The sequence below is a fragment of the Crocodylus porosus genome, unplaced genomic scaffold, assembly GCF_001723895.1.
Source record: "Crocodylus porosus isolate Cpor-Errol unplaced genomic scaffold, CroPor_comp1, whole genome shotgun sequence".
NCBI lineage: Eukaryota > Metazoa > Chordata > Crocodylia > Crocodylidae > Crocodylus > Crocodylus porosus.
Genome location: NW_017728918.1, coordinates 62,681,307 through 62,707,705, shown reverse-complemented (window position 1 = coordinate 62,707,705; position 26,399 = coordinate 62,681,307). Strand labels below are relative to the sequence as shown.

Sequence of the window (26,399 nt, the reverse complement as noted above, 5' to 3'; positions counted from 1 at the left end):
TACGTTCATTCTGCTGCACTGTTGTTGTTTGGTTTCTCCTACATATTTTCCATCCAGGCATATGGTGCACTGGATAAGATATATAACATTTCTGGAGGTCCATGTATAAGATCTAAGAACAGTGATTGTTCTGTTGTGGGGTATGGTTGTTGTGGGAGTGGTGGAGATGTGTTGTCAGGGTTTGCATTTCTTGTCCTGGCATGGTTAGCAAGGTTTGGTGCTTGTTTAAAGGCTAGGATGGGTGGCTCTGTAAAGATCTCTTTAAGAATTGGGTCTTCTTCTAGTATGGGTTGCAATTGTTTGAGGATTTTCCATGTAGGTTTCAGGGAAGGGTGATATGTCATAGCTAATGGTGTGCGATTCGTGGGGATTTTCTTTTTGTACTGCAGCAAATCATCACGTCGTATCCCGGTGGTTCTTTCAAAAGAACGATCTATCTTTCTTGAGGAGTGTCCTTGTTGGGTGAGGGCCCTTTTTCGATTTGTGAGGTGGTGATCACAGGTATTCTCCTCAGTGCAAAGTTAGTGGTATCCGAGTGCTTGGCTGTAAATTACAGCTTTCTTGGTGTATTTAGGGAAATTCCTCATTCTGATATATATGTTGGTCCATGAGTTTCTTGTATATGGTAGTTTGTATTTTACCATTTCAATATTGATCATGATGTCCAAAAAGAAAATCCTGGTGTTAGAGTATTCAAGCAATAGTCTGATAGAGGAGTGATGATTATTGAATTTTTGTTGGTACTTACTTACTTTCAAAGAAAGATCTTTTTTTTCTTTATTCTGCCTTTCAAAATCAAGATGTGTATCTAATCCCAGGGCATGCTGTTTGCTAGAAAATAAAGTGTTCAGGATTTTTAAATTGGCAAAACTTGCCAGCTTTGCAGACATTCAAGAAATGAACTACGTCTCTATTGCATTCTTTAGTGGGCACTAGAAATTACTCTCTTTAGAAGGCAAGTTCCCTGCAGGTATTAATAAAAGCTTTGCATCAAAAATCAGATGTGGAATTTGTGAATGGGCTCTTTTCCTTCGTCCAAACTATTGTTGTGACTTGCACACAGCAGGCCAGAAATCTCAAGAAATGAGCTTCCTGCTGTGATAAACGCATGAAAAAAAATTCATAGAATCAGTAGCCCAAGCCCAAAAAATGTTCAGGAGCTTTAGTTCAAGTATCAGTCAGAAGAAAGACACAAATGAAAATTATACAGCAACCTAGCTGTCCAAAACCTGGGCATCCATTTCAGATTTGACAGTCATCCTTGATAATGGGCAGTTCAGGCAATACTGTTAACCCTGCAGTTAAAAGGGACCCTTAATCTCAGAACTACACAGTGATGTTTATATTGAGATATTTACTGATCATGTTCCATTATCATTTTGTGAGGTACAAGTTTATTTGTCTTGTCAGTGAGGGATTCAGTGTATCCCTTACCATCATGCTCTTAGACATAATTCATGCTCCCATCCTCTTGATTCCAAGAAAATATCTATCCATGATTCCTCTAAAGGAAAGTATATTTCAATAATATATGCACACATCTGAATTCATGGATAGGCCTGTGCGAATAGGGATGTATTTGATTCAAATTTGGATTCAGCCAATTCAGAGGACAGTGATTCGATTCAGTGATTCAAATTACTGTCCCCATTTGATTCGGCTGAATCAGAATTGGAGATTCAGTGCTAATTCGGCGCTGATTCGGAGATTTGTACTGGCCGGGGAGAGGCAGGCACAGCTGGACAGCTGTGTTCTCCTGTGGCTCATCCAGCTCTTCCTGCTTCTCCATAGCAGGGGGAGCCCTGAGAGAAGCCCCCAAGGCTGCCCTGCCCAGCCCCAGCCCCCACCCCAGCTACCCCATGGTGCAGGTGCATGGCACTGCAAGCTGTCTGGAAGTTGGGGCCACTGGGGCTGAGCGCTGCTGGGTTCCAGCTGACTACTGGAACCACCCCAGCTCCCAGACAATGCATGGCATCCTGCCAAGCCACGCTGCACCTGCGCCATTGGGCTCTGATCGCCACTGCTGCAACCGGTGAGTGCAGGGCTTTTTTTTTTTTTTTAAGTGCCAGGATGCTGGGGCCAGGCAGGGATGGGGCTGGGAAGGGCAGCCATGGGGGCTTCTCCTGCAGCTTACCCCATGTGGGGAGAAGCAGGCACAGCTGGAGGAGCCGCAGGAGAACCTGCAGCTACCCGGCTGTGCCTGCCTCCCCCCGGGTGATCTGAATCCCCACCTCTCTCTGAATCTTTTCCAAATTGATTTGGAGGCTTTGGATTCAATTTGGACCTTTTAATGTGTCTCCCGATTTGATTAGGATTCAGAGATTTGGCCGCCAAATTTCCTCCAAACCAAATCGGTGACCAACTCATATCAGTGCCCTAATACGTACCATACACAGCCAGATAGGTTCTCTCTCTATCCATAAAGTATCTTTTAGTGCAGATGAAAGATGTCTGCTCTCTGTGCTATGCCCTAAGAACCATTGCAGCATGTACAACATGCTCCGTTGTGTCATGTGAAATGGTACTAGGTATCTCCACATATCCCTTCATAGATTTCATAGACATTAGGGCTGGAAGGGACCTCAGAAGATCATCAAGTCCAGCCCCCTGTCCCAGGGGCAGGAAGTCAGCTGGGGTCAAAGGATCCCAGCAAGATACACATCCAAATGTCTCTAAAAGGAGTCCAGAGCAGGTTCTTGCACCACTTCTGGAGGCAGTTTGTTCCAAGCACTGGGGACTCAAATAGTAAAGAAGTTTTTCCTTGCGTCCAGCCTCAAATGGTCTTGGAGCAGTTTGTCTTTCTTTATCAGCCCTGAGACTGGAAATCATTGAGGAGACTAGAAATCATTGAGATGTGACTGGAAGTCACTGCTGTTGCTGAACCCATCTTTCTGTTTTGTGAATTTGCACTAAAAGGTAATAAGTAGCCTTTGGATTTGTTGTGGGCACTTTTCCTGATTGCACCAGTCAAAACTGTTTACACTAGTTTTTTTCATTGAAAAATTGCCTATTTTTAGAAATTAAACATTTTGTAAAACTGCACTAACATTTACTTTTATTATACTTTTATTATATTACAGAAAGCCAATTTTCTTACCAATATCTGAATTCATAAACAAAATGTTTTAAAAACCAAGTCTAGTAAAAAGAAGTCAGCAAAAATGAGGGGACAACAGTTTAAGTGAAAATGGACCAATGTTACAATTTCATATTTATAAGGAAAAAAATGTTTCCCCATTTTCAACTCTCTTTCCCTAACAGACACTTAATTGTAGAAACTAGAGCCCCATAACTTCCATTCCTGTTACTCTCAGCTTATACAGGAACACAGAGCAGATAAAGATAAGAGAAGATTATATGATGAATCTTAGGTTTTATGCCAAATTAACCTTACTCACAAAGGATTTGAAGGGGAGTTATTTTACTTGAATCCTGACAGTATTTATTAAAGTGTGACTGAAATCTTCTGAAATTTGTTTTAACAGTATGTGCTATTTTTTTTTTGTCTAAAATAGAGATTTTTATGTATGGATGGAAGCATAGAATCATACAAAATCATAGAAAATCAGGGTTGGAAAGGACCTCAGGAAGTCATCTAGTCCAAACCCCTGCTCAAAGCAGAACCATCCCCAACAAGATCATCCCAGCCAAAGCTTTGTGTAGCCAGATTTTAAGCTTCTGCTGGCTGGTGCAGACCTGGCCAGGCTCCTCCCATCCCCAGCAGCATGTAGGAAGCCAGTTTCAGCTGCATGCTACTTTTCCTGGCCCAGACTGACCCGGCTGGGTCCGTCTCATCCGGAGCAGCATGCAGCTGAAGCCGGCTTTCCATGAGTGGCTGGGGACAGGAGGAGCCCGGCTGGGTCTCCACCAGCCAGCAGAAGCGGTGGTGGAGCCATGTGCCACTCGGGATGGGACGAGCCTGGCCAGAGAAGCAGGAGCTGAGCTGCATTTTCCCCCTACCTGCACCAGTCAGTTCACAGCGGCACACGGCTCCACTGCCACTTCTGTTGGCTGGTGCTGACCTGGCCGGGCTCCTCCTGTCCCCAGCAGCACATGGGAATCCAGATTCAGCTGCGTGCTGCTCCGGATGGGACAGACCTGCCCGGGTCGGCACCAGCTAGCAGAAGCAGTGGCGGAGCCGTGTGCCACTTGGGACTGACCAGCGCAGGTAGGAGGAAAGTGCAGCTGAGCCCCCGCCACTCCGAGTGGCACATGGCTACTCCTCTTCCCACACGCACCATGTTGGCAATGTCAAGCTGACGCGGTGCATGTGGGAACTTTGTCCCTTCCCCAGCCCTTCAGCAGCCATTAGGAATCTGCTGAGGGGCTGGGAGAGGGACAAGGAGTAGGAACAAAATTAAACAGTGTTTATTTTCATTTCCCGTCGCAGCACCTCAGGCCTCAGAAAACGGCTTGGCGGGCCACGTGGCAGCCTGTGGGCCATATGTTGGACAAACCTGCCCTATATAATTTGCCCAAGACAACTTCAGTAACAAAGTATTTATTTTGTGAATGTTAGGGTTTTCAACAATAGTGTGACGGGCTGGCTGGCAGTGACCTGGCCCAGAGGTTTTGAAAGGGCAAAAGATGATCGGAGGACTTGGGATTCCCTTTCCTCACCAATCTGGTAATGATTTGGCCCAGGGGTTTTGAAGGGGTAAAAGATGATTGGAGGACTTGGGATTCCCTTTCCGCACCAATCAGGCCCCAGAGACTCACCCCCCCCATGTCCCCTGATTGGCCCCTTGGGTAACCTAGAGGGGGATAAAAGGGGCAGCGTGGGCTGACTCAGGAGAGACCAGGGAGGGACAACAAGGAAGGAGATTCACAGAGCTGACAAGAGCTGAGCCAGCGGGGTAGGAGCAGTGCCCCAAAGGAGCCTGAAAGGGCAGGACCTGCAGGCAGCTGTGGGACCCTCAGCAGTGCAGTGTACACCCAGCAGGAGAGGCTCCCCACTGGGCTCCAGGATACCCTGGGAGAGGCTGCGGCCAGCAGGAGAGGCTCCCCCCGCTCCAGGAAGGATCTGAGCAGCAACCTGAGAGGTTCCCAGCTCTGCTTCCAGCTCCTCCAATAAGATGCCAGGCAGCTTGACATGAGGCCAGGGCTCTGGGAAGGTCAAGACCCCTAGCAGACTGGAGCAGTGCCACCAGTGGTGGCTGTGTAGCAGCATTCCTGCCTGCCACATGGGAGATGTGGCTTCAAGTCCCAGCTGAGGTGACTTGGGATGAGTGAGCTAACAAGAAGCAAATCTTCTTGCAGTGGAAAGGGGCCATTGTGTTTTTCTCCTCCTCCAGGTACTAAGGCCTTATATTTCCTTGTCATTTGACATTTTGCATTTTGTGCCTTTTTTTATATTTCACCAGCCCGTATTGTTTGTTCTGCTGTTTTTGTTTTATATTTTGTTAACCCTGGATTTTTGTCAGTGATTGTAAGTGTCTAACCTTTGTTGAATCCTGCCCCCTTGGGGCATTGTAGTGTCCACTATCCCCTCTGATTTATGCCTGTTATGTTCCCAGTATTAAAAGGTATATGGTTAAGTCCCCATTGGTGGTCTGGCTCTGCTCTATAGGGGGAGGAGAGTCCCTATACCTCCCACAGCACTTGTGCACCTGCTTTGATCCCTTCAATTGGAGAGGGAGTACCTCTTGCAGTACCGCCCGGGTTACAATAGCTTTGTCACTAGTTAAGTGACTGGGTTTCTTCTGGGATACTGCCTACAGCTTGAATTCTAATCTATACCATAGTTACCACCAACCAACCCAGCCCCACAGCTCTAGAGATTGAATGGAGTCCTAAGTAAAGATCATGGCCTTGTAAAATTTACGTGGTCTGTCACAGGGTTCTTCATGGACAAAATCTAACTCTGTTCTACTGTGTCCAACCAATACAAGGCATACCACAGACCTCCTACACTCCCAGGGAAGAAGTGCAGGCCTCTGACAAAGGGACCATGTAGAGGAGGAGTCAGAGTCCAGCAGGGCATAGATTTTTCTCTCTTCATAATAGCTGTGAATAAGAATCAACCTCCTTTGCAAATTTATATTTGGTGGGGGGGGGTTAATAGAAAGTTTCAGGATCCCCATGCTGAAGCTGTCTTTTCTCCAGCCTTAAACTTGCTGTAATGTCATGAACCTGACAGATGCAGGACAGGAAGGAGACAATCTGCAGAAGAATTAAAATGTTACTTCATTCCTTACAACTGCATAGTAAGAATTCCCTCCAAAATCACTTCCCTTCTTGGCTGGTAGGCTGAGCATTACCATACCAGATAGGTATATATGGTCATGTAGTGCTCAGACTGCCCTTAGACATTCATAAGCAGGACTCCGGATTTGGCTGTATGTATCTGCATAAATGTTGTCATCATTTTTTTCTGCTGAATTCCAGTGCTGGACTAATCACTGCATTTGCTTTAGCTCAGACTTCACAATGATTGATCCCACCATGTAGTAGATCCTAAAAAGGCAATGACAATTTCACTTATAAAAAGTTAAAGGGAAAAAAATACCCATAAAACAATCTACATTATTCAATGCCTCCTGAAACACAATGAAGATGCATACTATGAAAAAGACTACTTCAGCTTCTACTACCAAAACAATATAAATTATTGCAAATCTTGCAGATGAGAAGATGCAGAGTAACTTAATGATGTTTAATTCCAGTAAGCAGGATTTCACTAAGATGAGGTATTTGCAAAGCTTTTACCCATGTATGTCAAGGTACTCAAGTTCAGAACCACCAAGGAACTCAGGTACCTACGCCATGAGTTAGAGCCTGAAGCCAGATACAGACATTACACTTTTACAGGTATAAGTGATCAGAAACCAATCTATACCCAGAACACAACAGAACAAAACAGAAGTTCATCACACAAAACTGGTCTATACTGGTAACAGAACAGAAGTTTGCCACATATAGACTCGTTTAAAAATGGCAGAAGCTGGTTTAAAATTTTGTCCCCCTGCTACAGATCTAAACTATGTTTACAGAAAACCACAAAACTTAGATTGATTCCACCTCAGGCTTTTTGAATGTCTGTACCTAGCCTAAGTCCAAAAGCCCTTGAATCTCTGCCAAATCTTCTAGGTACTTAAAATCCAACAACACGTAAGTTTTCACCAATAAAGTTTCCCAGCCACTTAAAGCTCTGCATCTGCATACGCCCAGAAACATCTCAGTCTGGGAAATGCTGAACAATCAAGTGCTTATCTCACACTTTGGTCACATTGGGCATGTCTACACAAGACACTAAATGCGCAGTAGACTATTCTACTGTGCATTACCAGCACTATGACACAGTAATGCCGGTTACTATGCAGTAAGTTAGTACCTGTTATTACAGGTACTACACTTAATATGCCGTAACTACGGCACATTAATGCACATGTAGACCTGCCCACTGGGATTTACAAATTATGTATTCTCTGCCCAAGGGGTGCAGCAGGCCCCGGGAGTAAAATATTCTGACTATTAGACTACTATAGAAAAGGCCGGAAGGGACCAACATGCCCTCACCGTTTTACAATGAAATAATGACCCCCACTTTAGCTTTGAAAAAAAAAAGTACTTGGGCCTAATTCTAGGAGAGGGGCCCAGGAGAGAACCTCTGATTAGTTTGGCCCAGGACAAGGTCTGCTGCTCAGAATTAGACTCCTAAGCCACTGAGAGTGCATCCAGATGAGCACATGGACGTGCATTTTCCCAGGGACAAATAGTAGCAGCACATAGCTTTTTTTCTGATTAATTCCAGTATTGGATTAATCACTGCATTTGCTTTAGCTCAGACTTCACTGTGATTGATACCATCCTGTAAAATCCTAAAAATACATAGTTGTGCTGCTGCTACTTGTCCCTGGGGAATGCCCTGCACATGTGCTCTGGTGTATGGCAAATTGCCCAGGCAGGGTAGGGGAGGCTGGGCCCAGTAGCCTTCCCCGGCGTCCTGGGAGCTTCCTGGGGCTCTGGCAGTGACTATCTGGATACATGGAACCTTGCCAACAGCTGGAATGTGGCACTAGCTGGCCAGGCTCCAGTTTTGGGCAGCACACACTGTCACCACTTGTGCCACCCCACTTTTTTCTGCTGTGGATTTTTTTGATGCTGGGATCTCCTGCTGTCAAAAAAACCTGCCATGCTGCAAATTAGCAGTGCAGCAAATGCCTACATGTGTGGTGCACATGGCCTGCAGTGTCACAGATAGGTCTGCAGCACCATAAACAATACTTATGTGCTTGTCTAGCTGCACCCTGCAAGGAAAGGGTTCAAGCCTCAGCATTTCCTATTGGATAACTTTGGGACTTGCCACTCAGGTACCTCTTCTGCAACCTGTTCTGAGGAACCTGAAGCTCCCCATGCCCTGTGTAAGAAGTTTAGGCACCTAATTTAGAACTGTGGATTTCACTCTAGAACTAAGCAGATTAAATTAGGCTTTGCAGTGTTCAGTATCACAACACCTAAAACCTTTTGTGGATCTAGCCCTGAATTCCCAGATCTAGAAACAGAATCTTCACTTTTCAATGATGAAATTTTGTAATAGCTGTCTGACGCCCTTCTCACAAAAGAGAAAAAGAACATGTTATCCCACATACAAATATTTAGTCCAAATTCATTCTTGATGTTTTCAAAAGGATCACAGTTTAGATGTATTTAATCTGTTCTCTTTACTATATACTGTATACTACATGGTGGGTTCTACATGGAGAGAGTTACATGAATTTGGTAGTCTTGTAACAGAAATCAAAAGCTGATGGGTGAAAAAAGATAGATCCTGGCTGCATCTACACAAGACACTGACCGGGAAGTGGCTTGAGACTACTGTACAGTAGCACTGCATGGCAGCAACTGTGACATGACGCTACTGCGCAGCAGTCTTGGGCTACTGCGCAGTAGCATCAGAAAAAAGCCAATCATCGGCGCTACTGCACAGTAACTTGGGTTACTCTGCAGTCATTTAGTACTTATTTATACTGTGTAAATAACTGCACAGTAACAACTGAGCAGTCAACATCTCTTATAAATTCAGCCACTCAAAAGCATATTTTACTCTCATTAGGTGCAGACCAAAGTGACGATTTTGTCCAGTCTGGCCCCTGAAAGTGCCCTACAGCAGACCAAACAGATCTGCATGGCTGCAAAACACTTTAAAAGGACCCAGTCCCACAAAAATCTGAACACTTTTTGCATGAGGGTTCGGAGGAAGACATTCCCAAACATAGTTTCTTCAGTAACTTGTGCTTGCGCTGCCTTCCAGCCTCTGAGCTGTTTTCAGAAGGGGAGTGGAGAAAGGGAGTAGAGGGAGTTTGGTTTGGGGGGTCTCAGCCAGCACTGGAGGGTCAGTAGGGCAGGTATATTGGAACTCCGCTGAGGTCGGGGGACTCCAATCCACCCACCCCACCTCCCAGTGAACCAAATAAGAAACTTTGGATTATGCAAAACAAACAGAAAACAAATTCCCAAACTGTCTGGTTTGGCTTCCAAAGAGATAATAGCTCATGTGGACGTACAGACTGCTAAGAGCAAGTATTCTTATTTCATATAAGACAGTTCAGAAGAACATCATAAACAATCAACATGAAAACTTTCTTTCCAAGTGACATGAGTTCTAGGAAAAAAACCTAACCTACAACCTCCAAATATCTCTGTCAAATATTTTTTTCCAAATCAAAAGCTCCCTATCACTTTCATCAGTACCATTTCTGGGATATCAGACTTGATTGTTCTCTTAATTTTTGTAATTGCCCATAAAATATGTCCTGTTACCCTGTAGCTGATAGTTGTCTTTTTTGTCTTAATCTGAATCTTGATTACTCACGCACATAAATGAGAATAAGACTAACTCTTGTGGGAACTGTAATTTTTCTCCTCTATGAAAGTGTTAATTCATCAATTTGCAAACTAAATTAATGTAATTCAGTGGCACAACTTTAATTTTTTTAAATTCACCCAATATTTCAGTGTGTATCAACAAAACAAGTCTAGCTATGAATTTAAAATCAAAACAAGTGAAGTAAAACAAAGGTATTTGGCAATTAGCAAACACTGTGAAATTCACTAAGGTGACTGACTAAGGTGAAATATATAAATGGATTTTAAATTATATTCACCCCTAATAATTCAACGTTTCACATGCCCGGAAAATTGCAATTCTTGAAAATAATCTACCATGAACAGTGCAAAATGTTGCTCTTTTTTATATCTTCAAGTTCAGCTTAGCTCTAGGAAATCCATTCTCTTTTTCTTGTCAAAGATGTAGATGGAATATCAGTAACACTAATAGCAATTCTAATGCCACTGCAATCAGGAAGATCCGCAAGAAACTCCTTTTGAGGGAGATGCTACTATCATAATATCAAAATTGACAGTAATAAGAAAATCTTTAGTAGAATTATAAAAAATAAATAAAAGGTATTTTAAAATACATAAATAAATAAAAAGTAAGAGGTCAAATCTCAAAGGACAACTCAGGAGTACTCAAGAAAAGGACCAAGATATTTCAGGTCACTTTAGAGGCTGGGCCATTTGTAACAATCTTGTAAATTACCTTGGGTTTCTCATTTCTCAGGATGGTGATCAGGTGAGCTACAGAAAGGGAAAACACCATATTCCAGTGGGAATGCGACTTGGTTGAACTAAAATCTCAAGTCTAAAGAGACCCACAAACGAGTGATTCTTTTGTATCAGTCTGATTTTTAAAAGTTTATTTTTATTATTATTTAAGGCACTTTGATGCACAGAGAACAGTTAAGCAACAAATAATGTGAGTCATGTAATGATGATTCTGATTTGTTACAATATTTGTTCTGTGCCAAAGAAAATTTCAGCACATATATTTTAACTAAAGAACTTCAATTGCCATTTAGAAAAATATTTCATGCTCAAATGCAAGACTTATTTTGTGATAGTTGTAGGTCCACCATTATTGCTGGGGAGATAGAGAACTGGTAGTTAACTTGATTCAAAACATCACAGTCCTAAACTGCAAAGTTTGATATCTCTAGATCAGGAGCTCTTATCCAAACTCAGAGTCTGGATACAGCTTCTCTGTAACGCTATGCGTGCAGATTACACAAAAATGGGTATTGCTGGAATTATCTGAGTATCCAATCATTCATTTGCAGTACAGTTATGAAATATCCCTGAGTTAGTTTGTATGAAGGAAAAGAGTAATAACCCAACAAAATGAGATGGTAATGGAGATAGAAATAATATTGTTTGCATCCTCAAGAATGTTTTTATTATTCTTTGATCTTTTGCAGAATCTTAAGAAACAACCTGAAATCTCAAAAAAGATTAATGTTGTCATTATGTTTCAACCACAATTTGGGAACAAACAGGGAAACAATTTTTGTTTCTTCACCCATGATTTTGCAGTCAGAAAGTTTCCCCCTCTATGTGATATCTTGGCACCCAAATCAATACATGAAGATTTTCCCCCTTCAAATTGAAGGGTCATTTTTGTTCCAGTGGCTCAAAGAATGTGCTTTATTCATCATATTAGTCATTCTAATATTCCTTCCTAATATGCCACAGCTAGTCTGCTTGTGTATTGTAATTCAGCAGCACTTTTTATGCAGAGGAGATTGTCTATCAACACTTAGGTGCGACAACTAAATAAAAAGGTTTCCACTAATTTGAAAGATTTAAAAAGCTTAATTTCTAACCACAAACTGCTCACACAACTCATATATTTGCCTGTCCTGCTCCCAAAGAGTTGTGAAGTGACACCACTTATTTATGTTGCAATTATCTGCAGGTCTTAGGCTTGGGCATTTTCAAAAATTCCTTCAAATAGTCTCTGGCTACAAACAGACATCACATTTATCCAAGAAGAAACCATTTGATTCCAGGACAAAGCACAGTTCCTCAAATGTCTACATCTATTGCCCCAGCATAAATCATAAAAAATGGTTCACAGGATAAGAAGTATCAATAGTTTAACCCAGGACATTGCTAAATGAATGGTTGTCCCAGAACTACTTAATTGAATCACTGGCAGAAAAGCAGCAGTGTGTTCAGCCATTCACTAAACCCTGACTGGAAGGGCGATGTGTGTACATGCTAATTCCAGGATACTTCTGTTCCAGGACAAACACAGGCACAACCTGTCCAGGGACAAACGTAACAGCTGTTTTTAGTCTCTGTGCTGATGAAGTCAAATATCTGTGCTTAGTCCAGTGCAGCAGTTGATTTAAATGCATCACATTTGTTTTAACTTGGAAGGCTGATGGAACAGTCTGAATGTATCATTCACTTTACACAAGAAACATAATCCCCATTAAGTACTTAATGATTAATTAAATTCTGACCAAGTCACAGAAGGATAACTAATGACAATTAAGTCTATGAATTACCAAAATTAAGAGGTTTTCTTCCAATTGTTTTCCTAATATTTTTCTCCTTGTTATTGCTTTCTTCACATATCCTCACATTTGAAGCATCAGGCTGAGGCAGTCAAATGGACACAGATTTATCCCTTGTATCCTATTTACAATACCCACGATATTATTTCCTGATCTATCCCTCTGGCCTGGCAGGCCGCCAGAATGTGCAGTACTTTTCTCTAGTTGCAAGCAATAAAATAATTCTGTCTTTATTATCCCACATTTCCTTGTATCTTTTTGAAGGACATCAGTGACTCTCCGCCAACGGTGTCAGTGATGAATTATATGCTTTACCTGTTTAACACAAGAGTAATCTACATAATGCAATAGAAGGGTGTAGCTATATATCTGTATCTATATCTGTATCTATGTTTCTACTCACGCAAGGTCGTGTCTTTTTTAATTTTTCATAATTATCATAGTAGCATGCCAAAAGCATCACCTATGACTATGGAATCTTTGCTGATACTATAAAGTGGAAAATTCACACACTTAACTCATTTTTGGAATTGCCTGTTTTCCATATTTTACAAGTAACTTTCAGAAAGCACCTAAGTAACTTGAGAGCTGATTTGTGTGACTTGATCATTTGTGGGAGCTCATTTGTGCTTCAAAGTCTCACAGGGGTCTTGAAAACAAATTCTTACCACTCTTATTCTTTGTCTAGACCCTCATTTAGGGTTACCCAAATATTTTAAATAGACAAATATTTTAAGTTTCCTCTTTCTGTTCTTAGCATATAGATTAATTTACAATGTCACATGTGCAAGGCACTTGTAGAGAATTAGTCTACATTAAGCTTTCAGTTTTTAGAATTGTTTCCATGTCAGTTTTTATAATTATGCATTTTTAAGGTTTTTGTCCATACTGAGGGAGACGAGGGATGTCATCATAGAAAAAAAAATTTCCTCTCTCTCAAAGAAATAAGAGTGTATCTATAGTTTATTGATCGTTTCTATAGATTATTTTTATTTTCTTCCTTACTTTTTAGTTGGGAATCTTTCATTTCTAACAAACTGAGGCTGTATCTTTCTCAGTCTTCTTTCTATACAGTACAGTAATTTATTATTTATCTAAATATCAAAATATCTTAAGTTGGTTCCTATTTAGGTTACCTGTAGGCTTCAGGTCCCTTCACTTCTTTTTCCATTTAGTGACCAGTTTTGGAAGTATTTCACTACAATAAAATGGTTCTCTTCAGTGAGGTGTCAGTATGAGGTTTCTTATTTCTGTGTCTCCAGAGCAAATCTAGCCAATCTCTCTCCTTACATAGCAATGCTTTCCATAGGAAATGTTAAATGTGGAATATCTAGATGCATAACATCATAATTCTATTCAAATTCTATACTGTTGTCATCACTATGCTAACTTAACATCTCTCCACAAAAAACTAAAGAGGGTGAAAAGCATCTGCCGTTTCTTTTCTTTTTTTTTCATTCATTTGATTTATATGGCACTCTTCCCAACCAAGGCTCATGGCTGCTCACAAAACGAGAACGATGTAATTTATATAGCAGGAGAATGAACAAGACAACAACTTAAAAAGCAAGTACAATACCAAAATAAAACAGAACCACCCTAGACCTTTCCTTCGTGGTGGGCTAACAGTAGCAATTAACACTGCCACCACTCCCCCACTGCCAAATTTCCCAGTCCCATAGAAAACGAGGACCTCGGGAAATGAGGCACTATCTGTGCCTGAGGCACTTCCTGCCATTCCGCCCCCCGAAGCCAGCGCCCGGCCTACAGGGGCAGTGGACGGGCAGGGTCGGACCGGCCTCCAGCTTAGGGGCAGGGCTATGCCTGCACCACGGCCACCAGCCCGGCGCAGGCGCACCAGCAGCAGCTACCCCACAGCTCGGCCCAGCCCTTGCGGGCGCCGACTCCAAAGAGAACACGTGACCCCGAGACTCGGAATTCGACCCTGACGCTATGGCCGCGCAGCCAATGAGCAACCGGAGCCACACAGCTTTCACCTCCTGCCGACCAATGAAATCGCTCCCCTCACCCCGCCCCTCCGCGTGTCGCCGAGCCAGTGGCTAGAGGGAACTGGCCTTTCGAAGTTGGATTGACAGGACAACCTGCCAACGGCGGGCGCGCAGCGACCTCCCCTCCTTGCTACCGCCCCGTTACCTGGGAGCCCATTGTAAATAGCGACGCGGCCCCTTTAAGTGCCGCGTCGCTCGGCAACGGCCCGGGGCAGGCGACGCGGAGGTGCCAGGTACTGAGCGGCGGGGGGGGGCCCGGCCGGGGCAGCGCGAGCCGCGGGTCCCACAGGCGCGAAGCCGGGCTTCGGCTTCCCCTGCCCCGGCCTCCCCGGGGCTGCCGTAGCGCGGCGCGGAGGGCAGAAGGGAGGGGCTGGTGTTCGCCCGCCACAGCGGCGCCTGGGGCCTAAGATTTAGGTTTTCCTGCGATCCTGGGGGAGGAGCAGGCTGGGGGTTGGGTAGATTTGGGTCCATTTTGTCATCTTCTTTTAGGGCAACGGACATTCATCTGCGCCGAGGTGGGACAAGGGGTATTTTAGGTTGCGTCATGTGCTTCCTTATAGCTCCCCCCACCAGACCTTCCTAAATGCTCTCTCAGGCGTGCTTAGACCTTGTTTTTGAAAGGACACGTCCATCTGACAATGAGGTGAATTCATTACTGACCTGTCTGGAAAGTTTTTATGAGGAGGTGAATGTTTAGCTCCCTATTAGCTATTCAGTGTATGAATTATGTAGCACCAGTTTTGAAATCCAAGCCCAGTTTCCAAGCATGTGCACAGGCTGGGGGCCGCCAGCGAAGCAGCAGCAAACGACCTGGGGGTTACAGTCGGTAATAAGATGGGTACAAGCCAACAGTGTGCCCCTGTTGCCAGGAAGGCTAATGGCAAACTGGGCCACACTGGTAGGAGCACTGCAGGCAGATGGAGAGAAGTGATCATTCCCCTCTACTCAGCACTGGTGAGGCCACATCTGGAGTGCTCTGTCCAGTTTTGGGCTCCCTGCTACAGAAGGGATATGGGTAAGTTGGAGAGAGTCCAGCAGAGGGCAACACAAATGGTTTGGGGGCTGAGGTACATGACTTCTGAGGAGAGGCTGAGGAAACTGGTCTTATTTAGTCTGGAGAAGTAAAAAAGTGGGGATTTAATAGCAGCCTTCAACTACCTGAGGAGTGGAGGGGTCCAAAAAGGATGGAGCTAGATCAAGGATCAGCAATATTTTTGGGCAGTGCCAAAAACACCCACAACCTTAACTTGCTGGTGTGCCGGGGCAGACGGCAGAGGAGCTGCAAGGGGCCTGATCCTTGCTGTGGCAGCGCTGCCCCACAACACAGCCGGGTGCAAATGCCAAGCAAAATGCCTTTGTGTGCCACATTCCAGCATGCATGCAAGGGGTTGCCTACTCCTGAGTTAGAGGCAGATGACAGAACAAGGAGTAATGGTCTCAAGTTGCAGCAAGGGAGGTTTAGGTTGGATACTAGGAAAAACTTTCTCACTAGGAGAATAGTGAAACATGGGAACAGGTTACCCAGAGGGGTGGTGGAATCTTCATGCTTAGAGGTTTTTAAGACCTGGCTAGACAAAGTATTGGCTGAGATGATCTAGCGGGGTTGGCCCTGCCTTGATCAGGAGGTTGAACTCGAGGACCTCCTGAGGTCCCTTCTAAATGGATTGTCTGTAAATCCATGAGAGCAAGGGCCTCATTGCCACCAGATTCTGTGTAAGCTGAGGTTTTCAGCCAGAATCAGAAAGGGATTGTGCCAGTTCTTGGAAGTAAGGGGCACTGCACTATTGAGCATTGCAGTTATGGGCCCAGCCTCTGAATTAGATCTTCCTTAAATACTGAAGGCTGCACATGAGAGAGGAACAGTGGAGAAAAATCCCTGGTCATACCCAGTTCCTTCTCCCTTTCGGCATCCACTCTGCCCCTGTGTGACACAGGAGACTGGGTATGATGCATCTATGGTGTCTGACTAGTAAGTGGCACGTCTTATGTTCTTAGGGGTGCCTTGAGTTTATGGAGGGGCTTATTTCGATACATCTGTTGTTTTTTAAAGTAAAACATGTTCATTAGCCTATTTTAATGTTCATTTAAGCATAAATCAAAAAACCATGCTATTTAGTTTATGTGCATTAAAATAGGCTAATGTGCCTTGAGCATCACTTAAAAACCGTGCTCTTCAGTTAATGCACATTAAGAGAGGCTAATGCACATTCTCCTAGTACCTCAAAATGGAGGGCACCTACACATGAACGCAGGAGCTTCTCTGATACGCTGGAATTCCAGCCTTTTGGAACAGACTCAATTGAGTCTCTTGAAGCATGCCAATTGCCATGCTCCAGCAGCCTCCAGCATCTCATATATCAGAGTCCCTATGCTTAAAGCTGGCAGTGGGGCCGCTTGTGTCCACACTGCCATTTTAAGCTCTGGGACACTGATACATGAGACATGGCAGTGCTTTAATTAAAGCAGCTCTCAGAGCCACTGTAATTAAAATGCTGCCCCTCCAGCCCCTGGAACACATGTAAAGGTAAAGGTGCCAGGAGGTATCGGCCCATTAGCTAAAGCATGTTAATGTATGTGTAGATGGACCCGGAGGTACTCAATTTAATAGAGGTGCACCAGTACATTGGTTCATATTGTATCTGCACCAATAATGTCAATATTGGTTTTATTAGCAGTCGGCTTTTTTTGACTAAAGTGGCCAATAATTTCACTGATGAACGCTGCATGCAGTGCACAGCCTGGCAGATTGGGAAGCGGAGTCTGGCTGGTAAGTCTGTGGGGGGAAAAGGGGCAGGGGGAGGGTAGGTATGGGGGGGAGGGCAGATCAAGGCTCCTGCAGTAAGGGAGGGAGAAAGGGTGGAGCTGGGCAGGGGTAGGCCCTGCCTAGCCAGGGCAGAGCAGGCCACGGAATGGAGCTGCAAGGGGCTCGTGCTAGGGCAGCGACATCTCCTGCCACTGGCGCACCCTGGGGGAAGCACGGTGAAGCATGTATCCCTGAATCTGCAGGGCGAGGGTGGGTTGCCACTGCAGGCTGGCATTGGGGGCGGTGCTGGGCTCTTCTTGGCAGTGGGCTGGGCCAGGGCTGCACATGGGGCAGGTGGCTGCAGCTCTGGTAGGGAAGTTTTAAGGAGGCTATGGCGAATTTTGGAGTGGCTCTAGCCCACTGTGTAGCCCTCCTTCCCAGCACCACTGCCACCTGCGCAGCCCTGGCCCAGCCCACCCAATGCTGCCCCCAACCTCAACCTGCAGCGATAGCCGACCCTTGCCCTGCACAGATCCTGAGGGCACATGCCCCTCCAAACCTCCCCTTGGGTGTGCCAGTGGTGGCCTCCCCACCACACCACCTCCGGACAAGCTGCTTGCAGCTCCATCCCACACCCTACCCCACCCCAGCTGGGCAGTGCCTGCCCCAGCCCCACTCCCTTCCTAACTGTGGGGGCTTTGATCTGCCCCCTTCCCCCCACGCTCCTTCCTTCCCCCTGCCCTTTTCCCCCACAGACTTACCAGTCAACACTGCTCTCCAAGCTGCCAGGCTGCATATCAGTGATCAGCTCGGTATCGACTGATAAGGCTCGTTAATAATCAGCCATCAGCATCAGCCAAAAAAATCTTTTATCGGTGCACCCCTAAAATTGAATGTGCATTACCTAGAGTGCATTAATGAATATGTGGATAGACCCACAAGTTACTGACATGAAAAAAACAAAACAAAAACGATTTACAGAAAGAAGCAGCGTGTTGGTTAGACCCAACTCTTTGGTGTCTTTATGGATTGGGCGCTTCAGCAGGGCTTTTTGACACTTTTATCTAATAGCTGAGTCAATCAGCTATTGGATGAAAGCACCAGAAAAGCCCCACTATAGCACCTGATCTATACAGATGTTATGTGAGCAGGATCCAACTTAGCACAATCCCTCTTCTGGGCATGCATTGGGCTTGGCACAGGAGCACACTGTGTTTAAAGTGAAGCACTGTTTGTTTATATGTTTGTTTGTTTGTTTGTTTTGGGGGGGGTTCACATCTGCAAGCAGCTACAATGACCAGCAGGGGCAATTTATGCTGTAGTCTGCCTTAAAAGGGCATTTTAAAAAATAAGTTCTGTGATTCTTGCACTAAAGAACCAAGATCCAGAAATGAAAATTCTGGAAAATGAAATCTTCACTGAAGCAGAACAACAAAAACAAATTTTATATGCTCCTGTGCATCCCAGCACTTTTAGTCTACCAGCCTAGGTTCTGCTACAATGATTCATTCAGAGAAAGCAAGGGAAAATGTATTCTGCCTCTGTAATGAAGAGTCTTCAACACTTGCTGTGTTATATTTGCTTTGCCATCTGTCATGTCTTCTGCATCACAAGCTCCTAGAGTTTGAATGTTTCCTATTCTCTGTAAGGCTGTCACTGAACAATACAGAAATCATAATATAAATGTAAGTTGTTGAGGTACAGTGTGACATTATAGAAAGATGAATTGTTTTCAGTAGTATTAAAAATTCTAGAATAGGGCAATATGTATTTAATATATATTGTTCCTAAGTTTTCTTAATACTATGGACTCATTTTGGTCCAGGCATTCAAATTTTGTTGATAGTAATAGCCCCATCAGCAAATTCATAATATTGAATTTCTAACAGTTATCACATTTCAAGGGAAAGCTGATAATCTTGAGGATTTTATTCACATAAACTGGATTAAACTTTATAATCAAATCAATTTTTTTGAAACAGTTGAAAAGCCAGTTGACCAAAACAGTTCTTAATCAGACCTTATTGTAACTGAACTAACTCCTTCTATAGCTGTTCATCAGCTCTCAAAATGAGCATGACATTCTTTATGTTGATAACATTTCTGTATAAACTGGCAAGTAACCAAACTGGGCAAAGCCTGACAATCCAATGTTCTTGTTTTTATATGGTAAAAATCAATAATGTTACAAATATATAAGCAATGGAGCATTCAGAAACTGTTTTTGGATAGTCAGTATGGGGCTTTTCATTGTTTTATCTGTTGAAATAGTTTTCAGTCCATTACTTTTTCCAGGCGCCTTCAGAATGTGTGAAAAATTACCGCATATGTATTTTATTATATGAATTGCCAACTTGTTAACAGCATGCTTTGCAGAACATTTTCAGTTTGTTGAATATGTCCAGTTCTGAAACTTATTTACCAAGGTATATGAAATACATTTTGTCTGTGTAAAATATATTGTTGAGATATGAAAAAGACTCTTCAAAAAATTCTTTTTAGGGAATTGCGGCAGTGCACTTTTGGGTGCTTGCCACCTTAAGGGCTAGAGACAGGCAATCATCAGGTGCTTGATTAGGGCAGCCATTTTAGGTCCCAGTGTTTATATGGGAAGGCAGCAGTTAGTTTGTTATGTGCAGTGTAGAGCCCCAGTGAGGGGGCATTGTAAGGGCCCGCTCAGAGTAGGATGCGATAAAGGGGCATCTGAAGCACTGAGTGCATGGGGGAAGGGTACGAAGTAGGGCCGCAGAGGGCGGCTTGAAGGACTGCACTGGGGGTGTAATGGGTAGGGCTGCTCAAGTGGCTTGAAGGCTGGTACATGGACCAACCCTGGGCGTGAAATTAGTGGCCTGGTGAGGGGCTTGTGGCAAAGGCAGCCCAGCATTGGCACAAGGTTGTACCATGTAGAGTAGGGGAACTTGCAGAAATGGAAGGTCTGTGTGGTAGTGCTAGGGTGCAAGTAGTGAAGCCGGAAAGCCCAAGAGGGGCAGCTCAAGACGAGATAGGGCAGTAGAGTGTGTCCTAGTAATAGGTGGAGTGCAAGACGCCCCCTGTTGGCGGGGGCGGAATGAATGGAGTTCAACTATGGACTGAGTTTGCCCTGGCCCCAGGCAAGGGAGCTATCATAATCTGGGTGCTATCTGCGAGGCATGGGCTGTAATGTAGGGGAGGTTCAGAGCTGCGGATAGTGCCCCCTGGCATTGGGACAAGGAATGGGCAGCCTCCCACTTAACATACAGATAATATTCAAGTGATGGCAGGCAAGTTAGGGCAGACTGCCCTAGGCAGGTGGGTGGGCCAATTTGAGATCAGGTCCTAGGAAGGACCCCTTTCACAAGAATGTTTTTGAGGTAGTAGATTTGCTTGTCACTTTTAATTTGGTAAAATGAAAATGGCTATTGGTGCATATATACAACGCTGATGGAGTCTGTCTTTAGCCTGGTATAAATGTGGAGTCAGCACATGGTGAACAACCCTCTACCAGTGTAAGTCGCTCCACTCTTGATTTGTGAAGTTGCACCTTGGAAAATCAGGAGTAACTATACACCGTTGTGAGTTACACTGGCATATTGACAGAGATGTGGATTTTCTGGAAAATTTTCTAATGCCCTAAATAGAGCATGATCTGATTTGACATGTTTATTTGACTTATATTTAGTTTTAAAAAGTAAAAGTACTTTAAAAGTAAAGTTTTATGCCCCAATAGTCACAAGTATTTGAACTGAAATATTTGATTAGGAAACGCATTAAAAATGTGGTTTAAATGTTATATTCAAAGCTTTATGTGGAAAGAAGTAGACTTTTCTCAGATGATGTTGTTCCACCACTTTGTTGTATTAGCTTTCTTTATATGGTTTGAAATCTTTCAGGAAAGTTTCTACATGTTATTAAATGTTTCTTCATTCTTGTTGCATTGTTAGCATACTGCTGCCCACAATACTTAAAAGTACCAACTTTCTTCCTTCCTTCAGTGGCTTGAACTTCATTATAATGATGCCCCACACTAGTTTCTTTTTTCTGATTAGGCATTATTATAACTACTTCAAACCAAAAGCAATAAAAAACTAACAGATCTTATGCAAACACTTCCAACTTTCCCAACTCAAGAAAAGAAATGAGACACTATTCTGTGTGTTTGCTGAAATCAAAGTGAAACAAATATTAATCAGTTTTAGTTTTGCTTTTGCTTTCATTTGCAGATGAAATAAGAATTTTAGCTTGACCTGCACAGTCAATTAGGTGAATTCATAACTTGATTTTTGGTTTGGATTATTATGCGAGTGTGTATTTACCCTCCTGTTTACGAATCAGTAAAACATATATGTACTTTCTCGCACGTTTTGTAGGGATAATCACCTGAAAAACATTAATTACACCTTTGCAACTGCCAAGCTTGCCTAATATTGGCATTCATTCATTAATTCATTCCTTGTTAATTAACATTGTTAATAATTAATTTTTAGAAATAGAAAATTTCCCACGAAAAAATTAAGTGACGGAAAATTTTCCACCCCACATCTCTGTGTATCGATTGTTTGTCTGTAGAACTAGCTATTTTCTCAATGCAGCAGGCTGTTCCTGGCTCCTCCATCACCAGTGGCTAGTGTTGCAGTAGCATCCACTACAAACAACTGTTTCTAAGAGGTAGTCGTCTATCTGTTCTCAATACAAGGGTGATTTAGATTTGTGTGCAAGTTAATATCATATGTCCATACTCTGTGCTTGGAAATATGTGATTTTTAGAAATGGTGATAACTGTATCATTTAAATTGAGGCATTTACAATTCTTTCAAAAGAGACTTCATGCACAGTTAAATCCACTGTGTATATGAGTACATCCACTGATGTATTCTCTTCAGAGTAAATTGTTTGATGGCTTCATTTCATGTTTTTTTTACATCCTAAAATTAGGGCACATGTTCTTTCTTTCTTATATCTTTACCTACTATTAGCGTTCTTTTTACTTTCAAAGACAATGATATCTTTTACAGATAGCTTTTAAATAAGATGATGACATTAAAAGAATAAATAATACAAACTTCCCAATAATAATAACTATCATTTCAGAAAAATGCTCTTCATGATTAGGATGCTTGCATTTTCAATAACTGGACCTTCTAATAACTATTAGTTTAGCAATAAGTTCTGAATTCCCTATGTGCAAATACAAAACAGTTGGCAAAGTTGAAACAAGGTTTTTTGTAGGATATTCTTCTCAACATTAAGCTTTTTAAAGATATTTTGTTTTCCCAGGCCAGATCAAGTAGAGGTGTAACAGGACAGCCCTGCACCAGAGGAACCAGCAGCATATAACTTAGGGGTTGCTGCCAGCGGTGTGCCAGTTGGCAGCTTCTGGCTTTGTGGCCACCCTCACAAGTGGGCTGCTCTAGGTGCCACCTCTTAGCTACTCCACTAAGATCAAGTTAGGCATCTAACTAACTTAGGCACTTCTGAGACTTGTCTTTCTACTCATAGGGAAGTAGGGATGGAAGGGACCTCAGGAGGTCATCCAGTCTAGCTTCCTAACTAAACCATCACAACTAAGTGTCTATCTAATGAAGATCCTCACTTACAAAATGGAAAATCCAGTCTCCTTCAAGTTACAGAATAATAATTTTCCACTAACAACTTATTTGAAAATTCTTCCTAAAATCGTACAAGGTATGTGGGGTTTGTTCTAGTGCAGGGATAGGTAATCCCTGGCACAGATGCCAAAGTGTGGCATGCAAAGGCATTTTGCTTGGCACACATGCCTCTGGGCAGACATCAGGGAAGGGCCTGGGGCTGCACTGCTACAACAAGGATCAAGCCCCTTGTGGCTCCCCTGCCATCTGCCCCGATACACCAGCATCTTACAGGTTGAGGTTGCAGGTGTTTTTGGCACTTTGCCCAAAAACATTGCCAACTCCTGTTCTAGTGACTCCTGCTCTACATTTAGGCTGCAAGGCTGAATTCTTTATAGTAGAAAGACCCAACCATGCACACCCATTGTGCTAATAGTAAACTAGTGCTGAGAGCAGGAATTCATAAATCAAAACTGCTCCAGCAGTTGAGATACCCACTCTGTTCAGCTACGGAACTGAGGGTTTATAGGCAGTATTGTTGAAGACTAAGATAATAAAATATAAAGAATAATATACATGTAATTGGGAATGCATATTTTTAGTAAGTTACTCTAGAAAAGTGTTTATCTAAAATATAAACAACTCTATATGGAGGTCTAGTACTTGTGTGGACTCCACACTGTAGAACTGCAGGGTAGATTTAGGCTAGGTATCAGGAGGCGCTACTTCACAGTCAGGGCGGCTAGGGTTTGGAACCAACTTCCAAGAGAAGTGGTGCTGGCTCCTACCCTGGGGGTCTTTAAGAGGAGGCTGGATGAACACCTTGCTGGGGTCATTTGACCCCAGTAATCTTTCCTGCCACGGCAGGGGGTTGGACTAGATGATCTACTCAGGGCCCTTCCGACCCTAGAAACTATGAACAGTTATCATTTTAAAGAAAGTTCAGCTTTTCTCTTCTGCTTAGCTGCTCAGGAATATATTGTGCCATTCAACAGAAACCACTTAGAGTGAATTAAGAGATGGGATCCAAACAGTGCCAGCTTTTGTTCCTCTGCTACAAGCTTTGACTTAGAGAAGAGGAGATGGTGCCATCAGGTGTAAATTCCAGGGGTTTTTGAGGAAGACAAAGGCACAAGGAGGAAATCCTATCTTTTCATTTGGCCCCAGAAGTTCTAGTCAGAGAAATGTTTCATAAATCAATTGACAGGGAAGGTAGAATAAAGCTGAGCAGCCACGTGGTCCATTAAGATTTTGGCATTTTAGGCTTTCTTAGCTTCCACTGGTGTAGAGACGGTGGTAATCTTCTAAGGTTTCAAAGTCTTCCTCAGTTTTCTCTTGCTGCATGCAGATAAAACCTCTTCTGCAGGCCAGCGGGGGAGATAGTTTTGTAGTTGGTAGGGTCAGAAGAGACCTGAGCAGATCATCAAGTCCGACGCCCTGCTATGCCAGGAAAGAGTACTGGGGTCAAGCAACCCCAGCAAGGTGTTCATCCAGCCTCCTTTTAAATACTCCCAGGGTAGGAGCCAGCACCACTTCTCTTGGAAGTTCATTCCAGATCCTAGCTGCCCTGACAATGAAGTAGCGCCTCCTGATATCTAGCCTGACTCTACCCTCTGCCAGCTTGTGACTGTTATTCCTGGTCACTCCTGGTAGTGCTCGGGGGAACAGGGGCTTCCCCAATGCCTGCTGGTCCCCCATGACCAGTTTGTAAATGGCCATTAGATCCCCCCCTCAGCCTTCTCTTGTGGAGGCTGAACAGGTTCAGGTCCCTTAACCTCTCCTCGTAGGACCTGCCCTGCTGACCCCTGATCATGCAAGTGGCCCTCCTCTGGACCCTCTCAATGCTGGCCACATCCCTCCTGAAGTGCGGCGCCCAGAACTGGATGCGGTACTCCAACTGCGGCCTGACCAGTGTCACATATAGGGAAGATGTTCCCTCCCAACCTTGGGTCTCTAAACGTGTACTTCCCCACTGGTGTTAACTGGTTTTTTAAAATAAATTAACCTTTATACCAGTGACATAGATTAATTTAAAATGCATCTTATAACAAAATATTAAACTGAGATTTAAAAAGTTTTTGTGGTTAATTATACAAACAAATACAACTTTTATTTCAGTCACATTTAGCTGACGACTAATGGTTTCATTTAAACATATCTTTATTAGGTTTTCTGAGTTATTTCAGATTTTAAGTTTAATAGCTCTCTGAATCTTATACCCTGGGCGTATTTTCATAGAATCATGGAAAATTAGGGTTGGAAGGGGCCTCAGGAGGTCATCTAGTCCAACCCCTATTTTCTTTCATTCTAAAACACATAGTGGTGTAAATTGTTGATTTAGCGGAAATGCTGTTTTGATATGCATTGTCTTAGAACATTGATCAGTGAGGCTAAAAGATATATTCAAAAGGTAGCATGAGCAGAGCGGTATTTACTTCTAATTGATAGGGCTGATATACAGAACTGCTTGACATAAAACCATATAGCAGTCCTGAAATTATCTTACAGTACTCTCTTCTCTTGTGCTTCCTGTAGGAAATCTAGAAACTGAATCACTAAAACATTCTCACTCTTTTGTTTTTTCTGTTCATATTTTAGAAAAATGCATTCTGAATGAAGACCACTGATTGATAAAATGAAGACCCAACAGCTCATGTTTTGAAGATGAGGATAATAATGACTGGGAAAGAAGCCAACAGTTCTACTTATAACGATGAATAAATTTTTATGCATCAAAATGAACAGTTTTTGAGAGAAAATTAACCGTGATTTTAAAAATGGGAGAAAGACCACAAAGTCTAGATTCTGAACATGAAAGAAAATCGGATGCTGACAAAAATAGTGACTCCTATTATTCAGATGAGGATAATGCATCTCATTCATCTGATCGGTCACCAATGTTAAGTTGTTCGTCTATGAGCCATGGGAAAAAAAATAACAAAATACCCACTTCAAACTTGCCTTACCAAGGTAGGCAGATTACATAACATAGGGCTTTGAAACAGTCTTGCTAGCATCAACATCAAGTAATTTAAATTTTTAGACAAAGTAGAAAGCCTTCTGCTAGAAGAAACTATAAATAAGGTTCTTATAAATTATTTTACGTTGTTAAATGGTTCATAATTTTACTTTGAGAACTGAAATTAATCTGGTTTCTGTTAAACACTGGCAAGCCTATTGGGTTTTTTTTCTGACAAGAAATAGAAAAACAAGTCCTATCCTTTAATTATATCAAGTCTTTAGGTCTGCTTATGCTCCCATTTTGTCATTCACTTTCTTAGATCTTAAATCTAGAAATGACTATTTATAACTTCTCTGACACACAACATCCCAAAGATCTCTGCTATGAATATCTGTATTGCAAGACTTTCCAGTATAGTTATCTGCAAATTGGATTTTTTTCAATAGAATTGTAAATATTTGTCTAGAGTGATAATGTAGAATGCACAAAGCATTTTAAAATAGTAGCGTTACTTGATTTCATAGATTTCATAGACATCAGGGCTGGAAGGGACCTTGGGAGATCATCAAGTCCAGCCGCCTGCCCAAAGGGCAGGAAGTCAGCTGGGGTTATAGGATCCCAGCAAGATATACATCCAATTTACTCTTGAAGGTGTTCAATGTAGGTGCTTGAACCACCTCCGATGGCAGACTGTTCAAGACCTTGGGGGCTCGGACAGTAAAGAAATTCTTCCTTATGTCCAGCCTGAAACGGTCTTGC

The 26,399-nt window shown here is 43.0% G+C and overlaps 1 protein-coding gene across 2 annotated transcripts in view; it reads left to right on the top strand.

Annotated features, from left to right (window-relative positions):
* The first annotated feature begins 14,489 nt into the window (after positions 1–14,489).
* LCA5 (LCA5, lebercilin) overlaps positions 14,490–26,399 on the top strand; it is a 36,219-nt gene continuing 24,309 nt past the window's right edge. The window contains exons 1-2 of one of the 2 annotated variants that reach the window (XM_019537663.1): positions 14,490–14,604; positions 25,277–25,648. In XM_019537663.1, the coding sequence (XP_019393208.1) occupies positions 25,456–25,648 (193 nt within the window). In that variant the 5' untranslated portion in view covers positions 14,490–14,604; positions 25,277–25,455. Of the gene's footprint in view, positions 14,605–16,180; positions 16,341–25,276; positions 25,649–26,399 lie in introns of those variants that run through there. The other variant, XM_019537664.1, reaches the window with a different exon arrangement.